This window comes from Talaromyces amestolkiae (genome assembly GCF_001896365.1).
Source record: "Talaromyces amestolkiae strain CIB chromosome Unknown scaffold2.1, whole genome shotgun sequence".
NCBI classification, from domain to species: domain Eukaryota; kingdom Fungi; phylum Ascomycota; class Eurotiomycetes; order Eurotiales; family Trichocomaceae; genus Talaromyces; species Talaromyces amestolkiae.
The window spans coordinates 1,070,098-1,089,337 of NW_024468038.1; the positions used below are offsets into that span (position 1 = coordinate 1,070,098).

General features: G+C 46.4%; 6 protein-coding genes across 6 annotated transcripts; 2 read left to right on the top strand and 4 right to left on the bottom strand.

Moving 5' to 3' along the window:
• Nucleotides 1–1,303: 1,303 nt before the first annotated feature.
• On the bottom strand, nt 1,304–2,121 carry BHQ10_001637 (uncharacterized protein; the record flags this gene model as incomplete). Its single annotated transcript, XM_040873695.1, has 2 exons — nt 1,304–1,512; nt 1,578–2,121. 2 exons carry the CDS (start codon nt 2,119–2,121, stop codon nt 1,304–1,306), a joined length of 753 nt encoding a protein of 250 aa, XP_040730142.1.
• Nucleotides 2,122–2,675: 554 nt separating this feature from the next.
• Nucleotides 2,676–6,219, bottom strand: BHQ10_001638 (uncharacterized protein; the record flags this gene model as incomplete). Its single annotated transcript, XM_040873696.1, has 6 exons — nt 2,676–3,028; nt 3,100–3,239; nt 3,303–3,612; nt 3,665–5,704; nt 5,763–6,096; nt 6,157–6,219. 6 exons carry the CDS (start codon nt 6,217–6,219, stop codon nt 2,676–2,678), a joined length of 3,240 nt encoding a protein of 1,079 aa, XP_040730143.1.
• Nucleotides 6,220–7,738: 1,519 nt separating this feature from the next.
• BHQ10_001639 (uncharacterized protein) lies at nt 7,739–8,118 on the top strand (the record flags this gene model as incomplete). Its single annotated transcript, XM_040873697.1, has 2 exons — nt 7,739–7,954; nt 8,062–8,118. 2 exons carry the CDS (start codon nt 7,739–7,741, stop codon nt 8,116–8,118), a joined length of 273 nt encoding a protein of 90 aa, XP_040730144.1.
• Nucleotides 8,119–8,537: 419 nt separating this feature from the next.
• BHQ10_001640 (uncharacterized protein) lies at nt 8,538–9,242 on the bottom strand (the record flags this gene model as incomplete). The annotated part of the gene is made up of 2 exons (XM_040873699.1): nt 8,538–9,127; nt 9,212–9,242. The coding sequence occupies 2 exons, from the start codon at nt 9,240–9,242 to the stop codon at nt 8,538–8,540; spliced, it is 621 nt and encodes a 206-aa protein (XP_040730145.1).
• Nucleotides 9,243–9,722: 480 nt separating this feature from the next.
• Nucleotides 9,723–13,781, bottom strand: BHQ10_001641 (uncharacterized protein; the record flags this gene model as incomplete). Its single annotated transcript, XM_040873700.1, has 4 exons — nt 9,723–10,700; nt 12,792–12,944; nt 13,003–13,556; nt 13,751–13,781. The coding sequence occupies 4 exons, from the start codon at nt 13,779–13,781 to the stop codon at nt 9,723–9,725; spliced, it is 1,716 nt and encodes a 571-aa protein (XP_040730146.1).
• A 3,280-nt stretch (nt 13,782–17,061) lies between these two features.
• Nucleotides 17,062–19,025, top strand: BHQ10_001642 (uncharacterized protein; the record flags this gene model as incomplete). Its single annotated transcript, XM_040873701.1, has 4 exons — nt 17,062–17,447; nt 17,521–17,651; nt 17,743–18,050; nt 18,120–19,025. The coding sequence occupies 4 exons, from the start codon at nt 17,062–17,064 to the stop codon at nt 19,023–19,025; spliced, it is 1,731 nt and encodes a 576-aa protein (XP_040730147.1).
• Between the last annotated feature and the right edge of the window lie 215 nt (nt 19,026–19,240).

The following is a 19,240-nucleotide window of genomic DNA, read 5'->3' on the forward strand; positions in this document are numbered from 1 at the left end:
ATTGCAGGCCTGTCCCAGAGCTTGAAACTTTCCAGACAGGAATGCTCTGAATCTGTGATTGAGAGCGTAAGCGAGAGGCAACCGAGGTCGTGGATCGGCCAGAGGAGGTCTCTCGATGGCGACCAAGCCGCTTAGAGTGTCTACGCTCTGAAAACTTTGTACTAGGACATAGGATGTTCCCAAATCTCGCCACTCATCACACGCGCGAAAAAACATGAGCCTGAGGAGTATCAATATTACGGAGTACAACATGCATTCCGTTCGTCAAAGGTCTTGGCATTAGCACTGCCTCAGAAACGGCGCTAGTGTTTCCACAGTGGAGACAACCGTGTTTAGTCCGTACTACATAGTATACTCCAGCAGACACTTTAACTAGAGAGGGCTAGTGTCCTCCTTACTCAATGAAACTCACTGCAGAGTACTCAACGACTACGTACATGGTATATCAACTCTCCCTATTCTTCGGTGAAACTTCCAAACATCGATGCGGATAGACTTGGAGGAAGCGTGCACGGTCGTTTGGCGCCGGCCTGTACCCCATGGCAGTGACTTGGCGCGCGGAGATGCATGAAACGCAATTTGGCTGTGATTTCGGTCTATGACGCTCTCCGTTGTTGCTCTCTCGAGTGCATGATTCATGATGTGCTTCCTACCCAACTTTCGAGGAGCACGCAGGGGTGCCTTAGAAGTTGGCCCTTGGCCTAGGCCTAGGCTATACCGCATTCCACCAATCACGGCCTGGGAATCGTTCCCTTTAAGCCAGATCAGGTCTAGTTCCTCCGTCGATGATCTGCTGCGATTTGATTGGCTGCTCCGTCATGATTGAATTTTAGCCACCAAAGCCAACGACGTAATTACTTCTTCTTCGTCTCTGCTTCAATCTCCATCCTCTGGTTGATCTGATAACTTTGGGCGCCATGCTCAGGCACAGGGTCTGACCGCATCGTTATCAATCACTATCTACAAAGTACCTACCGATATACGTAGTGTCCACTATCGGCTGACTTGTCAAGCGACTGCGCCATTTGTTTTACCATGTGATTTGTTCACGATACTCGTCCGCTTATCAGATAGATCAATATCATAGTCTCGTCTTTGATCGCCGAGTCAATCCAATATCTGTATCCATGATACCATCTCGCAGCCAATAAAGTCATTTGATCCATATTAAAGAAGACCTCTCTCAATCTTCACAGCCCCCTTGCCAATGCCGCTACATAGTACGTACCACCTTCCAGATCCAGACCAGCTCAGCACTACCTTGGTGTTTCGTGCGAACCTAGTAGGTACGTACCACTATCAACTACTCATACGGCGCCATCAACTTATTCCCCATAACCTTCGCAGGAAACTCCTCCTCGCCGAGCGCCGTCGTATGAGCCCAAGGCTTCAATCCATTCTCCTTGTGAATCGTCTCCACGAAACAACTACTCCATTTCAACCGTGGAAACGCCGTCGACACAGCCTCAATAGTATCTTGGTGCACCAGATCCGCATAAGCTCCGGTATTATCTGCTCGCCACGTTAGCCATTCTCGCCTTCTCTTGTCGATGAATGAAGAATGATGGGATTCGCACCGAAAATCGTGGCTAGTTGAATCAACTGTCCCACGGCAGTAATCGTGCCAATCTCGCACAAATCTTGATGCCGAATAATCGCCTCCGCTACACTTTCGGCCTGTTCTCTGGGCGCAACGGCAGCGTCATTTTCGTCATTCTGAAGCACATCCAGCGCAAGAAAGCCGCCGTAAAACTCAAAACTGAGCCGCGTCTTGTTCAGATTCTCCTCTGTAGTTCCAATGTCATGTAACAGACAACTCAAAAAGTACGTCTCGTCGGAGAAATCCCATACTGATGACCCTCCAATATGGCCAAATCGGTATCGCTTGATCGCCTGCCCAAAGTAGTAGACTCGCAAGCTATGGTTGTAAGTGGGTTCAGGCAAATGGGTCTTTGCGTAGGCCTGGATGCGCTTGGCTAGGGCTGTGTCTGGGATGGGGAAAGATGACACCGTAAACGCTGGTGGTGGCGATGAGGGCTTGGTAGTAGGATCATTGAGGAGTTGTGTTGGGGAGGCTGGGACGGCTGTGAAGCCGTATTCGGTGATGGGGTTTGATGACATTGCACCTATATTGCTTGCACGAATTGCCAGGATAGGTTGCTCTGATTCTAGGCAAGGCAACGATTTGCAACGAATAGGTCTAGGAGAATGACAGCCTACAGATAGCTGGTTACAGAAAGTCTCGAAACAGCACGTCAATTTATACTCCGACAGACCAAGGGTACGTCCACCCAAAATACAACGTTTGCCCCTCTATGAACCGATTTCAAAGACACACCAGTCAATTGCAAGGCGTAGAACGTCTCGAATCTGGGGTTTACCCAATCAAATAATCAGTTGGTAATCATGGTCGGTGGTTGTGGTATATCCGATCCGATAAAAACGCATGCCAGAGCCAGGGCGTAGAACCAGACATCCGCCTTGAGTTCCAAGGTTGACTTTCCCAGTGTGCAACCAGCCAACCGGATACAATAAAACCTATAAAAATCATTGAATGATGCTTAATGATGAATAGTTTTTCGCCTTATACTCAATACAATGATTCCTCCTATGCTCTGTACTTTTGCGAACGAAGAAATCTAGAAGCAAATACAAGTGACCAAACTGTCACCACATTAAGACCTAGTAGAAACCCTGCCATCATTATTGTCCTGCGCCACCTCGATATTCCAGATATCGAGTCGAGTTGGCCCATCCGCCTTCTTCCTCGTCTTAGCATCAGCGGGAGCGTTCACCATTGCTACTGACGCCAAAGCCATGGCGTCTGCCAGTTCTCTTAGGCGGCCTGACTGACGGAAGCAATCAAGAATCTGATTGTCCTCTGCAAGCAAAATCGCAATTTCCATGTTTCTGGTGAGCAGACCGCGATTGAGCTTCAGGCTAGCGTAATACACGGCACTGAGATAATTCAGAATGATGTCGGGGAAATAGGTAACTCGGATGTGTGCCAGTTTCTTTTCTTCCTCAGCTGTTTTTGTAAACTATTAGTTCTCAGGACCCAGAAAAGGGAGAAAATGGGCAGCTGATCATGCGACTTACGCTTTGACCTCTGAATGAGCGTTCCCCATTCTTTGTCGAAAAGGGCCTCTACATGCTCTGTTGCCTGTTCAATGGCTTCTTGTAGAGCTTGCGAGAGCTCTGTGATCTGCACATCATCTGCGTCTGCCGAGTTCTTGAGCCTAAACATTCAGAAGAAAGTATTGTTAGCAATCAATTGCAAGGGTAGGGTAACGAAAACTTACAATTCGAAATGCTCCCAAATCTCGGCGAAATTGTCCAAAGCATTGTATGCCCAAATGACGAACTCCAAGTCAAGCAGAACAAGAGCTGCGTCGTACTGTCCCTGTCGTTCAGCCTCAGTCTGAGGCCGGCGAAATCTTGTACTCTTCGAAGGGCTTTTTGTCGGACTCCGAAGAACCGAGTTCTCATCTATCACGGAAAGCTCTTCGAGGTATTGACCCGCGCGAATGTCATATCCAAGGAGCTTTTGCGATAGTTCAGAGAGGGGCAACCTCAAACTAAGCTCCCTGACTTCCAATAGCATACCGTTACCTGCAACACAATTAGATATTGTAGTTTGATCGGTGATCCTGCGTATACTTACCAAAAAACCTTTTGTAGAGAAATTCCAGCGAAGTGCACACTATGTCCCAACCCGCTTGGAGATCTGCAAGCCATTCAACGCATCGAATCAATTCCTCCGTCTTCGCACTGATTTCATTCCCTGTAAACCTTCTACTAACTGGTAGCAAGACCACGACTCCTTTCGCCTGATCACGCTTGACCTTATGATCCATAGTAATAGTACGGGTTTCGGCCTTTGGTGATGTGTATAGCACATATTCAGTAAGAGCCTCCTGCACTGCGACTATGTCAATGCTGTGCTTCTCTAGGAGTTTGATCATTCTGCTCTTGTCGCGAGGTTCGACGACGTCAACCAGCACTTGCACAATGACATCTGGAACCAATCGAGTCGGCATAAAAGAGACATAGAGTGGAGTCCAGTCCGTAAGCCCAGCTTGACGAAGGTTCTCAGCATAAGCGATCACAATGAGCGCAGTTGTTTCTGAAAAATGCGAGTCTGAACGAGTGTATGACAAGCGCTGAGTGATGATAAACGAATGGGCAATGATGCGCAAGGCGTCTTTATCTCGAACCGCGATAAGTGCTGAGCTATCGACACCTGTGGCTCCAAGATCCGGTATCAAGGACGAGTACCGCGAATCCTTGTTGCTCTCCGATACTGCTCTTGCCATTGATAAAAAGAACGAATCGAAGTTCCGGCCTAGAATAGCTGATTGAATCGTCACGTAGGGATTGCGAGCTTCCATGCCAATGGTTTCATGAGCCCTCAAGCTCTCCAGGAATCTTTGGACAGCGCCGTAATCCATTGGCCCAGGGACAAAAGGCACACTTGCCAAAGGGGAGTGGCTGAGCTTTCTAGAGAACTGAGAACAGAATTCCCTATAACGTGAGAGGAGGATATTGTTGTAGAATACATAGAGGTGGTCATCCCAACTTTGGCACACACGGTATGCCGGCTCTGTCTCACCGCTAAGCAATGCATACACTGCCTTTTCATATTCGCCCGTGTTTGGATTACGAGCGAGAGCGGAGCAAGCAGCTCGCCATGTGTCCTGCGACCTGCAATTCATCATACGTGTCATGCTGTCTTCTGCCTGCTTTTTGGCGCCTGATGCTTGAGTTTCAACCCTTGAGCCACAGAGGCTCACTGCACGCCAACTTTCGAGACGTTCTTGAGACCACTCTTGGATTTTTGTCCAGGTTTCTCCTTGTCTGATCATTTTCCAGCAAGTTAACCAGGTAGCTTGTTCGTAGAACTGGTCCTGTTTCTGTAGTCCATGCTTTTGACGGATGACAGCATCTGGATCGAGTTGGGTGATTAATGGTTCTTTATTGTCGGAATCGAGTAATGAAGCCAAGAGACCAGGGTCGCCTGGCTCTAGCGGTTGCGGCAATGCTCGCAGTCGCTTTTGACCTTTGATGGATTCCTTAGTGTACAGCCAACCGTGAGCCCACAACCCGCTGCCCCTGTCAGCTTGAGCTTCCAGATTCGCAATCATTGTATCCAGATGTTGGGATGACGATTGTGCCTTGACCTCAAGCCACTTCAGTACCATCGCACACTCCGAAGCATAGTTATCAGCGCTCAAAAACTGGTCCCAGATTTCCTTATCGGTGGAATAACGATGCAAGTTTTGGAAGACTGTTTCTTGTGCGTACTTGAAGTTTCGGATCGATTCGGAATCACCTGTAGCAATCAGATTGAGGAAAAGATCCCAAGTGTCGACTTCGAGCTGCAAGCGTCGCAAGTCTTCCTGTGTTTTCGCATCCGGTTGCTCTGCCACGCGATTTGTATTCCAGCCCATCCTGGCCTTTTGAAGAGTGTTCTGGCGGGATGCATCTTTGATTGCGTCCGAGGCATGCTGTTGGTAGCTTTTAATTAAAGTGTACGCGGCTTGGTAGGTAGATTCTTGTGTACGACCCTGCTGTTTGAAGCGATCAAGCTTCTCTGCAAAAGCTTGCATTTGCCGAGTAACGCGATCGGCAGTGTGTCGTAAGGGATGTAGGGCCTCTTGAATACCCGAAGAAGTGAACATCGAAGTCTGAGGAAGACGAATGGCTAGTTTGTGTAATCAGCCATGTTGAACACATAACAACCTCGGGTTGTAAAATCCTACCTGGACTACTCTGTAAAGTCCTCCTGGTGGTGAAAACATCCGTAGAATCAATACCATTGACTTTTCCGAGTGATTCCACTGTGAGTTCCTCCTCCTCCTCTTCTTCTTCCTCCTCCTCTTCACGGTCATCATCGACATTGCTCTCCTCTTCTTCGTCTTCTTCTTCGTCCTCGTCTTCGATTACTTCATCTTCATCGCTTTCATTAGCGTCGTCACTCTCATCTTGGTCCATTTCATCGACGCTATTTTCGGTGTCGCCAACTCGATCATCGTCATCGTCATCGTCAATCTCAATAATTTCGGGTGCGTTGTTGAAAGATTGGGTTTGGTTTGTCTGCGAATAGGGTACTTTGTCAACAAGATGCATAAACACCCAAGCTTAGTCGTCACTTACCCTCCCAAAAACAAAGCTTGGCGCAGTGCGCGTGGGGGCGGGTGAGTTGAAGACCGGCGCCATGCTTTCGAGTTACTGCTCGAATGGAACAGTAAGCTTGAGATAGCACGCAAGTAAAGTAAAATGAAGTTAAAGTGTCTGCAATGCAGGAACTGAAGGAAGGAAGCTCTTTTGGGCGGCGACTAAACTGGGAACTTTTGGCGCGTCGAGGCCATACCTAAAGCGGATTAGTGCAGTAAGTCTCCGCTCACTGTTTAAAAACATTTTTTCCTTCCCATCCTTCTTCCTCTTCTTTTCCTTCTTCAACAAATGTCTTTAGGCAACTATTAGAGTCTCGGATCTTACGTTTCAATGTTTGACAAGCCGCGCTCCAGTTCGCCTTATATTCAAGTTGTCAATTTCTACAACTAGTCCGGCTCTTTTCGATTTTCGACATGAGAGTTTAGACTGCAAAGGAATTGGTAAATACCGCAATCAGTATGCTGGAATTGTCGGTCTATCTCTAATCAACAAAAGAATGCCTATGTCAGGCTCCATGTACAAGGATCTTTCTCTCTCGCTAGATCTCAATTAAATGGGTCATCATATTCAGCTCTGTTGCGCCCTCTGCCTCATTTTAACCCTGAGTAGGGTGGCTTTTGGACAACTGGGTGTTTTTGCATCCTCGCCGCGTTCCTTGTAGAAGGCGTTGCAGCATTCGTACAGAGCGTCTATCTGAGCTTGACACTTTTCTTCGTTGTAGGAATTTTTAGTCAAACATGCTTGACAGCGCGGTCAATATACGGTTGGCAATCGTTCAATGAGGAGGACTCACCCTGGATGGCACACTAGAGTACCAGTGTCATTAGCGATCATTTTCTAAGGATGGTTCGATAATTTGCAAACTACAAGTAATACTTACTGCTCGAGGATGACATGGGGGGTCATGCGCAAGATCATCCTTCAGATTACCCTACGATTGCGTCCGTTTGTCAGTCTTTGTCGTTGATGGCAGACTGATCACGACATGGTTCATACCATGTTGAAAAACAATTGATGCAATAAATCAGTCAGGCAGTCACAATCAAAATCAGTCGATCTGAAATTCAACTTTCAACTGAAAAAGATACAAGGGAATAAATGTCTTGCTTAATTACACCGACTCCAATGACGTCTGGTGAACCAGGCAGCTTAGGCCTGAGGCTACCCTGATGCGCCGCAAGATAGATTTTCCGGGACAGTGGGGTTCTCACTGATTGGGCGGTGGCGGCCATTACCTTCGCATTGCGATTGCCTCTCATTCTCTTCTTGACTGCGCCAACCAATTTTCACCTTATTTTCTACTCAACTCCCTCTTAATCTTCAACGTTTGCGGGATTCAAAAGCATATCTCATCTTTGCTCAGGTCCCTCCACGCGCTTTGCGTTTCTGAGTATGTATCTGCTCTTCTCATATGCTGCCAAGTCCAGCTGCTTTGGACCTGAATTTATTGTCATTCCAGGAATACCTCGCATAACTAACCTATGCTGACTCGCAGACATCTCAACTCTCATACTATTATCTCTCGTCACCGAAGTTAATATTCATCCATCACGTCTCACAAATGGCTGACGAATCTGGAGACGCTGGCCCAGCACCTGTCGAGCACCTTAACATCAAAGTCACCGACAACCACAATGAAGTCTTCTTCAAGATCAAGCGAACAACTCAGCTGAAAAAGCTCATGGATGCCTTCTGTGATCGTCAAGGAAAACAGGCTTCGACCGTGCGTTTTTTGTTCGATGGAACACGAGTTCGTCCTGAAGACTCACCAGACACGGTACGTGTAGCTTATTCTTCTCTTTTCTTTTTCGAAAATGATGTGGACGTCGAGCCAGAATGTTTCTTTGATATTATACATTTGCTAACGTGAACTTTGGTATACAGCTGGATATGCAGGATGGCGATACTCTCGAGGTCCACCAAGAGCAGATTGGAGGTTAAACCTGACCCCGCGTCCGAAACCGCAGACCTCACTCTGGACGACTTTTTCTACACGTTTGTTACGACCGGGAGTTAATTGCCTCAAAACATGGGATTTTACCAGCTAAGCGATGATTTTTGGCGGAAATCGGATTTGTCGATAACAACGTGGCTACGGGGACAGAATTGACTTACTTCATACATATTCATGACTTTGTGTCACGGAGTTCGGACTCAACACAAGCGCATTTCCCTGCGGTGCTTTCATCAATTTAGCATATGCAGCCTTGTGACTCCATCTTAGTGTCAAAGATAGTCTAATTGATACCACAGTACTGCCTTGTTTCTGCAAAGCTTGTATCATTCGCTTCTCAAACTCCATAGACAGAAATGATTTTTTATAATACAAGTAATAAGTAGAAGATGCAAGACTCCAAGCGTCAAGCATCCCATACAGCCGCCTTTGCACGTTCCTCTTCTTGTTTTGCTTTGGCCGCTTCCTCCTTTTCTTTATTTCGCCGTTTGATCTCCTTTTCCTTCACAGCTCTGTCATAAGCACGTTGCTCCTCCGTTCGTTTCGGAGCGCGTATGCCCAACGCACCAGCAATCAGCCTGCTAGCTACCGCAGTTTGTTTCTCCGGCCTAGCGCGAGCCCCATCTCGATCTCTACCGGGAGTAGTAGTATTTGTGGAAGGAACTCTACCCCACTGAGGCAAACCGTAATCATCTCCGGCGTGGTGGGTACTTGGTGTTGAAGGAGGTGCCAATGGTCCCTCGGTTTTCGCAGCTGCCAGCGAGCTCTTTAATTGGGCATTTGGGTCGTTTTCCTTTTCTGTTTCGGTGGCGGAACCATCCTCTTCTTCATCGGAAAGCTCGTCTTCCCATGAGTCGGCTACATCAGCCTTCTTTTTCTTTGTCCCTCTCTTGTCGTTGCTTCCTTCGACAGCCGCCGACAGGCTCAGCCGCGAAATATCAGGATCGGGCTTCTTGCTCTGTATGTTCAATTCTTCTAATGACTTCTCGAGACTAGCTATAATGTATGAACTGGCTCCAAATGTTGGCCATCCAATGTATTAGCCTTAGCTTTTCGAAATATGGGTATCATCTTACAGACCTTTGGACTCTGCGGGGAGATCGCTGGCCATAATCACTCAGATTGTGCGAATTTGACAGCAGTTGAGAGATGAAATGCAATAGCGACGATGTCCAAGCCGTTCCTGGATGTATTGGAGGACAGATCAAGAGGACCAGGTACAAGTTGTCGATGTCCCACAGAGACAAGAATTCGATAGAGAAATGCGTCATTACAGACATGCAACATGCCGCGGTAAGTCCGGTCCACCATACATGAAAATTACATGAAAATTACAGTATTTTTAACCCCACGTTTTTCCGGGGTGAGCGATCGCTGGTCTGATTGGCGAGATCTACGAACACATACCATACATCTGGCGATCTTCATCTTCTTTATTGTATTTATTGTATTTGCGTGTCATTTGGAGGTAGTTTGTAGATCAGATCGTGTGCTGACCTGATGACGTCAATCATATTCTTTCGGGAACGCTTCGAGAATATCAAAAGTAGCTAGCTGTATTAGTGTATAACATGTTATTCGGCTACTAGGACTAGTATGCAAAAGGATTCGTCTGAGACAATGCCGAGAAGCTCATCTTCGGTACTGTTTTTCCTATTTCTTCGACAGTGGCGTCCAAGCTCCGCAAAAGGATCTGTATGCAACCACTTTCTTCGCCTTTGGGGACAGCATTCGATACCGTTGATGGGACTTCTTCCTGATTGTTGCCATTGACTAGATTGTCGCCCCCAGTTTTCTTCTTCAAGTAATCGGCTTTTATTCGCTTGGTGCTTCTGTCCAGTTTGACTTTCAGTGATACCAACACAGAGCGTACATTTGAGAGCGCCCGTGTAATGAGCAGAGCCGTCACCAGGCTGTGTTCTTCTGGTGAGGCCTTATATTTCCCTATGGTAATTTGATTCCCATCGAGTAACTGCGCGGACGAAGAAATGGCAGAGCCCTCGTCAACTTTATGGAGGTATATTGATTCTGCACAAAACCGCTGAAGAAGTGCAAGAACTGTCCGAATTGTCATGGCCGAAAAGATAAGGACCCCCTGATCATCATCGCTCTCACACACGGCACACTCGTTCAAATGATTCCAAGGTGTAAGAGCCTGCTGTACCGACACCAAGACATCGTCGAGCGATAGTAAGTCTTTATCGTTTTTCAAATTGCTCAATTGCAGGAGAAGAGCAGCGTGGTGCGTCATGCAGTCACATCCATTCCTCTCATCGCGGGTGGATGTTCGATTGCGATGTTGGAATGGACCGCTGGATTTATCTTGCCGTTCTGCACTCCGGCTCATGTCTTGTGACATACGATCAGCCAGACTTGGCTTGAGCCCAGCAGTGTTAACAACCACACCATCGTTCGGCGCATTGAAAAATGAGGATATATCAAAGTCAAGTGCTTCCGGATAAGATAGGCTGCCCTCCTTATTCGCAGTACCAAGCAAGTCAGCAAACGGACAAGTGGTGTAGCCAGATTCCTGTTCCTTTGAGATGGCGGATTGTGAAGTTGGAATGGTCTAAGTTTCAGTTTTAGGACATTTTTGGCAAAATCAAACACAATTATGGGAGCATGATCAGCAGGAGAAAATTTACCTCTGTTTGTATATTCTGTATATCATTCAGATCATTATTAAGTAGGAAGCCCGGTTCAATCATGGTTTCCTGACTCATCAAATCCCAAAATGACTTGGGACTCGGGACAAATAACGCATCTTGGGCTATTTCTGATGGCGGATCGACTATCATACTATCCTTCATAGGCGATGGATCCTTGTAAGGTTCTGACGTCGCAGAGCTGGAACGAGTAGTACTCGATAAAGCGGAAGAAGTATTGACTGTTCGCTGACGTTGAGTCCTGTACTTTGTTGTCCCTTTAGGTCGCCCAAGTCGATTGGAGACGCTGTACGTGCATTCAGCTCCTGAATTTTGACATCCTGTGCAGGGGTTGCCACCAGAACATCGTGTCTTTCCTTGATGACAGATATCGCAGGCTGAACGAAGTCTCCTCGTTTGCATGGTGTCATGCAACGGTTTTTGTAATGGTCTCGACATCAGTAAGTACTCGAGACAGAAGCGAGATCAACTTTGGATTTGGTTCACACACGAGTGTGTGAACTCCCATCAGACTTAGACCTTCAACTTCAGATGATCACACACGTATTTATCCTCTTGCACTAAACAGCTTACTAGTGGTACCAAAAACATACAGCTCAGTCGATTCGGGATCAAGCACGTTCCATACCGAAAAAGCAACTAGTAGTGGTTAGGCAGAACAGAGTTCTAGCATAGTCACATATGAATTCGTCACTATTCGTTGAGACTGCAACTCCTCACTATACCGACATGGTTGAAAGATTCGGCGGTATGGAGATATGTATCAGCTCACGAATTAGATACCTAAGTTGATAAGTTAAGTTGACTTGGAGGTTCAATTACTAATCAAGGCCATAAGTAACGTACTCCGCGTCGAATCACAAGGTTCAGAAAAGAGCAAGCGCTAGTCAACTGTAGTTAGCGAATATAAACCCATGAATGTCAAATGATTGGTGAAGAGAATTATTACCAAATACTTGCAATTGTTCAGGTTTTAGCCTTCGGATTTACCGATATAAGCCTTTACACGTGACTTGCCTGCCCTATTCCCTTGCTAGTATTGATCGATGTTGCAACAGCAGTTGTAGAACACACAAACCTTGCTTCAGGCACGATTCCATTTCTATAGACCGATTAAACACCTGTATGTACATTCATATGGATTGATCGAATCTTTCATCCAACATCGATATTCCTGACACCGGTTTCCCGTTGAGTGACTGTACTCGTAGCCGTATGGGCTGAAAATATCATCCCTGTCTATTTCCGGAATAAAACCAAATTGTACTGCGCCATTTTCCGCTGCCAACTCAGCGAAAGCTGCGACTCAGCTATAGTCTTCAAAGCACCAGAAACCATCATAGCATCTACCAATCCCAAGCACGAGACCGAGAGGAAGCCTTCTTCGCCTGTGAATTTAAGATGTCTGAAAAGCTCTAGGACTCGCTCAGAGATTGACCAAAACTCCCACATGCATTGGTCTTGTCGTCTTAAAAACAATTTCCGTTGCTGTGGTGTACATACCGAAGAGCGAGAAGCCGCTTGAAGGAACATCAATACAGCAGATGAGATATGCAATCTGAAATTACTCAAGTAAATGCAGTTAATTATAGAGCGTAAACTCATGTTATTGGGGTTGAGACTCGGATGCGATGCTAGCGGACGAGGAATGATGTGGTCGACGGGGTTGGTAAGAGGTTCGACATTCTCTTCTAGGCAGTCTATCTCATGAAGCACCGATGCGGACGTTGATAACACATGACTGAGATCATTCGTCTGAAGACAGGCTTGTATTTGACTGTATAAACGTGTGCAGTGGTAGACATACGTGAATAAGCGAACGAGCAGTCGGTCGGATGATCTGGAGCTGATTTCAGAAATGGAATCAAACCACAATGGGCCTTCGACAGGAGGCTTGCGACTGGTTATTAGGCATCTGGAATACTTCAGAAATCGAATTGTTAGCTATGCATGCCGCTACATAACGGATCTCTTTTTTTTTTTTTTTGACTCACTATACAGTAACTGATTGCCCATATGAGGTTCCGGCCATCTTGTCGAGTGAACTGCTCCGGTCCTCGTAGGCGAATCATCCATAACATATTACTATCCCAACCCCATCCTTGATTGGACGCCTCTGGAGGATTCACGTGTGCCGTGAGCAACAACTGATATGACTAGTCAGAGCCAAGCTTTCTTCATGAGATGCAGAGGGCCATGGCTCACCTTGTACACATCGATCATCAATACCGCCACTAGTGTGCTGTCAAGTGTCCTTTGCCGAGGATGCCGGAGAGCTACTTCAACAGCTTCAATCGCTGATTGACAGGCACGAGCCTTGTTGTCGTTGAATGCAGCAGGTTGGCTTTCATCGGTGATATAAGCAACGCTAATCGCGTCACAAACCCGTTCAAGCAGGGATCCAGCCGTTGCTTGTCGAATATTGCGCAGTATGACATCGTTTACCTCGTTGAAATGGTGGACGTTCTTTGAAACATGATTACTTACTGAGCCCGATACGATTCTGGTCATAACGAGGACCCGAGGGTTCGTCTCTACCGGATCCAGGGGATAGCGTCCAGGCGTCATATCAATAGGGGATGTTGACTTGATGCCTGATTCTATGTGATAATAGTGGTTGTAGTAGGCCTCTCCATCCCTCTCTTCAAGGGTATTGTCACATGGTCGTTTGTTGGCTGTAGTAGGTGATGGCGATGGTTCTGGCGTACGTCTCTTACGATTGTCCCGGCTCAGCACAGATGGGTATGACGAGATGTCCTCTACGATAAAACGTAGGTGTATCAGATCCCGATAACCAGGACAGACCTGTCCACGCCGGATACACTGACTGCAATGCGGATGAACGAGATCACACTACTCTGGATTAGCTGCGTATTCTTTTGTCCCTCTCTGTCAGTGTTCTATGCCGTCGTTATGACCTTGAGATACACTCCTAGACACATACATAACTCACCTTCGCTCGCCGTTTCCGGCAAGCATGACATGCTTGACTTGGTCTCCCGGTATTAGGCATAGGTTAAATCTAGAATATTGGAACTGCAGCTTGTTGTTATGCTTAAATATCCCCCAATCCGTTAGTCCATTCGAAACGCACGCAAATGACTACTTATGCTCTCGAAATCTCAAAATAGTACCTGCCAAGATGTTCTCCGGAAATTCCGTAACTTGTAGTAGCCACCGCCATGAATGATGATTGAAATCTCAGAGTATAATTAGAATGATCCCATACTACCACTAATTGGAGTCTCTCCGATTGGCTAGTAGCGGAATTACGGAGTAATCATCCATGATATACGTATAAAAACTATTCGGGGGGCAAAGTGCCTGCACAAAGTCAACGAATAAGCTACACCCCCAACTTAAGTAGTGGGCCTGGTGGCTGATTTTTTTGAGTAGGCTAAGAGCTGTGCAAGCCTATCTTTTAAGGTTTAGATAGCAGGGCTCCGCCTCTTTTTTGAATTGAGCTATAACATTATCAACGTCATGTTGGTTAACCACCATAAAAGCTTTCGTTCGCATTTGAGGCAGTCCCCGGAATTGCTAGGCAATAGTGGACTATAGGAGAACATGCAGTCAAATGCCTGCAGTATAGATTTAAATGTGTTCGCTGCGTAGTCTACCATTTTCTCGAGCACGAATTTGAGTAGGCCTCGAAATGTGTAATGACACATTGATAGAAAGGAGAATAGACTCCGCAGAGTGGATCCCCTAGGCGATATGTAACTTCCTAAGGACAAATAAGAATGAGCACTTAGATTTTATTGGGGGTTACTCTCTACCTACTCCGTAACTCCGTAAAGACTAACGAAGGCGGCGAAAGGCCTGGATAGCTTCTTCCTGTGGCTGATCGAGTGGGAACTAGGAGTTCCACAGTACCAATGTTTTTGTAGAATTTAAAGATAAACCAGACCATATTTGGAGATCCATACGTACTTACTAGAGCTGATCAGAGACAACGAAGCTTGCCAGCGAAGAGCGGCTATTGAACTGAGATGAGGCTTTGGCATGCTGAAAGACGAATAGTGTTTACATAAGTATGTTTGACCCTGCTCGAACACCCTGAAGCTATTAAATTAAAAAGCAAAACGAAGAATCTAGACTGCTCTTTCTTATCAAGCGAAATCGAGTGATCTAGTCACATTTCTATATCATCGCCTCCACTAACCAAGTACCGTACCACAACTGAGATAGAATGACCGACAATGGTGTGCATCAGGCTGAACAGTACGACACAGGTCCAGTGGGCATATTGACTACATATCAGCTAAACCGCCTCGGCATACGTACGACTCACGCCGAGAGGAATTTGGAAACAACAAGACGGCCGAAGATGGACCTAATTGACTGCAGGAGCATGGAGCTTCTTAGAGTACTGGGTCTGGCAGATGAATACAGATCCCTGGCGGAGGCTGTAAGTATCGATGCCGACTTCGATTCAATTTTGTTAACGGCCTCGCCCATGCGAGACGCGTACTCGGCTCGTGGGTAAGTTTGTCACGCCAAACAATTAATTTCCTGTGGATATCCCGCTCACCGCTGTGCATACAAAATATACTGAGGGGTTAGATTGATATAGAGAATCCTACCGGTCTGCGAACAGACAGAGTATATCGAGCTGCATAATGATGGTACTCAGCCGGCTGAATCCGGCCAGCGACGCTCCCAGATTATCTTCGAGGCTTGGTTCAAGCAGGTCATTCAAAAGAAGACGGACGTAAATTGTCTGTTTGGGTGGACGTACACAGGCCACGTTGAAGCGACGGATGGGATAATGGCGACGCCTGTAGACACTAAGGGTCAAACACGTACCCTCCGCGCCCGCTACCTAGTAGGATGTGATGGTGGAGGTAGCAGGGTTCACGCAGCACAAACATCAAGGTGGTTAGTGGTCAAATGTGAGGATTCCCTTTCAAACAACACGCATCCTCATTTCCCTTTCTGTTCCAAAAAGGACAGGCCCGAATGTCACTCTAACCTGTGCCTAATATCGTGAATAAACAGTTCACTTCAAATCAGTCGAGCTCGCAGAAAATTTTCATTTCGGACCGTTCTGGCACGCTTTCCAGGCTGGAACGGTATTTGTTATCGATCAGGATGAAAAGGGTACTTTCACAGCCCATTATTCCCTACAGGTATACAGCAGCAACCTTGATCTTCGTGAGGTAGTATACAGGATGATCAGCGGCTGTTTGGGAAGCTGGGAGATCAATATTGACGAGATCCTTGTTCATAGCAAATGGCAGCCCAGCTTCAGCATTGCGGAGCGCTATTACAGCGCTGCTGGACATGTACTGCTTGCGAGTGATGCAGGTATATACAGAAAAGGAAAAATAGGAAAAGAGCCGCTTAGCGAGAGAGGAATATGATTTTAGCATACAGATCTCGACTAAGATCTGTATTCAACGTAGACCTGAACATCTTCGGAAGATTGGGCTGATGTTCAGCTGCAGCCCGAACTATGCCGATATAATATAAAGACTCTTGCAAAAGCAAATTGGAGCCATCATTTTAATTTTGGGACCGAGGGCTGATCCGAACCTGGCGAGCTGAGCCAAAACTCAAAGCAGACCGCTGCACTAATTATGTACCGCATCTGACGGTTTATGATGCATCAGTTGCACGAACACGTAGGGATATATTGATTTCGACCTCTCCTCGGCCCTTGAATAAAACATAAATCACGGCTAAACGTGGAAGAATGCTAAAATTTACAGAATCATAAGTGAGAATTTTTTTTCAACGACATTCACTAAGGCTGACATCTCGAATCAGCCTCCGTAGAGTCGCACCTTTTATGTTCAAAAATGCAATAATTCCCTTCTGAATAATGAATTACAATTTAAGTTTAATTCTTGGCTTGCTGGTGAGTTTAATTTTAATGGCCGGAAAAATTCGCCTGACAAAGTCGCCGGGATTATCGTGTATGCGTATGCCTCCGTGCCCTAACTCCATGCTGTTCTTGAGCTGAGTCCCCAATTGGTCCACGACTCAGATTTGATTAGAAAACCAATCGAGCAAAAGAAATTTGTGAAAAGTGATTTGAAGCACACTGCTCGGCCTATAGAAACTCACCCCTCAGCCCTCTGTGTTTTAAGGCTGACTGAAGAAACACTCTTCCAGCGCTGGTTACAGTATATTACAAGTACACTCTCTAGGATTTCTCATCGACTCAAGTGATCTAAGGTTCCATCAAAGACCAGTGCGAATCAACAGTACAGTTTATTGCAAGGATTTAATGGTCGACCGTTCTCCTACGCATACTCCATGCTCCCCAAACCGGCCGAAATGACCGAAAAGCTTGACTCGGAATCTGTGCCGACAGCAGCTATTGATGCTCTGACGGAAAATGATAAAGCTTCTACATCGAACGCCATTATCTCTGGAGACAGTACTGATATCGAAAAGAGCGAGGATGCGCAAGTGGCCGCCTCGTCCGCTGCTGTTACGGAGGAAGATCCCCATCCAGTAAAAGGGATCAGATGGTGGTTATTACTCTTGGCAATCTACAGTACGACTTTTCTTTACGGACTGGATAACACTATTGTCGCCGACGTACAGGGTTCTATTTTGGACAAATTTGGTCAGATCGAGAAGTTGAGTTGGATTGGTACTGGTTTTCCTTTAGGCTCAGTTGCCGTGATTTTACCGTTGTGAGTACTCTCTTATCGAAAGGACCTTGGTATTTAGGGCTATGGCAAGTCTTCAGCTAATGCACCGTTTAAGTGGGTTTGCATATGGTAGTTTCGATAACAAATGGGTTTATGTTATGAGCATCATTATATTTGAAACGGGAAGTGCAATATGCGGCGGTGCCCCAAACATGGATGCTCTAATTGTTGGACGAGCAATAGCAGGTATAGGTGGCGCAGGGCAGTATCTTGGGTCAGCTTGATATCCTCTCTTTCCCAGACAATCCATTCTTGAGTCATCCTGGCTAATGTGTAGTTTTCAGGGTTCTGAATCTGATTACACGCTTTACCACATTGCGCGAACGATCACACTACATGGGAATGACTGGGTTGACATGGGGTGCGGGCACGATTTTAGGACCGGTTATTGGGGGAGCATTTGCAGATTCTTCAGCAACTTGGCGATGGGCATTCTATATCAATCTTGTCATTCTAGCTGCGTTCGCCCCGATATACTTCATCTGGCTTCCCGCTATTCCTGTGATACCGGAAAAGACTTTTGTTGCAAAATTTCTTGCAATGGACTGGACAGGAATGGCTCTTAATGCTGGGATTTACACTACCGTACGTAATTTTTGATTTCACTTGGCCCATCAATATTTAACCCCAAATGCTAATCGATTTGGCACACAGTGGGTTATGGCTCTCACATTTGGTGGCTCTATGTACCCTTGGAACTCCGGCAGAGAAATTGCGCTATGGATTGTCTTTGGCGTACTATTAATTGCATTTTGTGTCCAGCAATACACTTGTCTCTTCACAGATCGCAAGCGACGTATCTTTCCAGCGCAGTTCCTTCAGCGCCGAACGCTCGTCCTCTGCTTCATATGTACTAACTGTGCAGCGACAGCCTTCTTCGTCATTGTCTACTACTTACCCATCTATTTCCAATTTGTGCATAACGACACTGGTCTGGAATCTGCCGTCCGTCTTCTCCCCGTCGTTATCTGCTTTGTGGTTCTTTCTATTGTCGCTGGAACAACGATGCCCTATGTCGGATATTACTTCCCTTTCTACATCGTTGCCGGCGTTTTAATCGCTACTGGTGGAGGCTTGATGTACACAGTCGATGAAACAACCTCTACATCCGCAATATACGGATTCTCTGTACTCATAGGCTTGGGAAGTGGTTCCATGATGCAGGCTGCGTACTCCATTGGGCCGGCCAAAGTCATCCCAGTATGGGAGGATATCCCTCCCGTAATCGGTTTTATCAACGTTGCTCAAATCGGTGGAGTTGTGCATTCTCTTGCCATATCGGGAGTCATCTTTCAGAATTACGCTTTTCGTTACGTTAGCGCAGCTGTGAAAGACCTTCATCTCTCGCCCGAACAGATTCGGAGTGCCATTGCAGGTACCAACAGTGCCGTCTTTGATACGATGACCACAGAGCAGCAGTCCTTAGCAATTGGAGGCATCGTGAACGCAATGCAGAAAGTCTATATTCTAATTGCTACGGCTGGAGCTCTCTGCGTCGTTTGTGGAGCGTTGATGCATCGTGAGAAGTTGTTCTTGGAAAGTTCTGCCGGTGGTGCTTGATCTGAATCAATACCTGTTTTTGACTCCTTCTTAAGATGCTGATAGAATAAGTTTACGAAGATTTTTATAGTAATGAAATCAAATTGTATGTTTTTTGATTCGTCGTTCAGTCTCTCACGTAACCCTAAGAAGAACGTCATCAGCTAGCCCTAATCCTACGCGTATAGAATTTCGCCGACAAGACAGTGAGCCAACATTGACAGCGCCATTAGCAG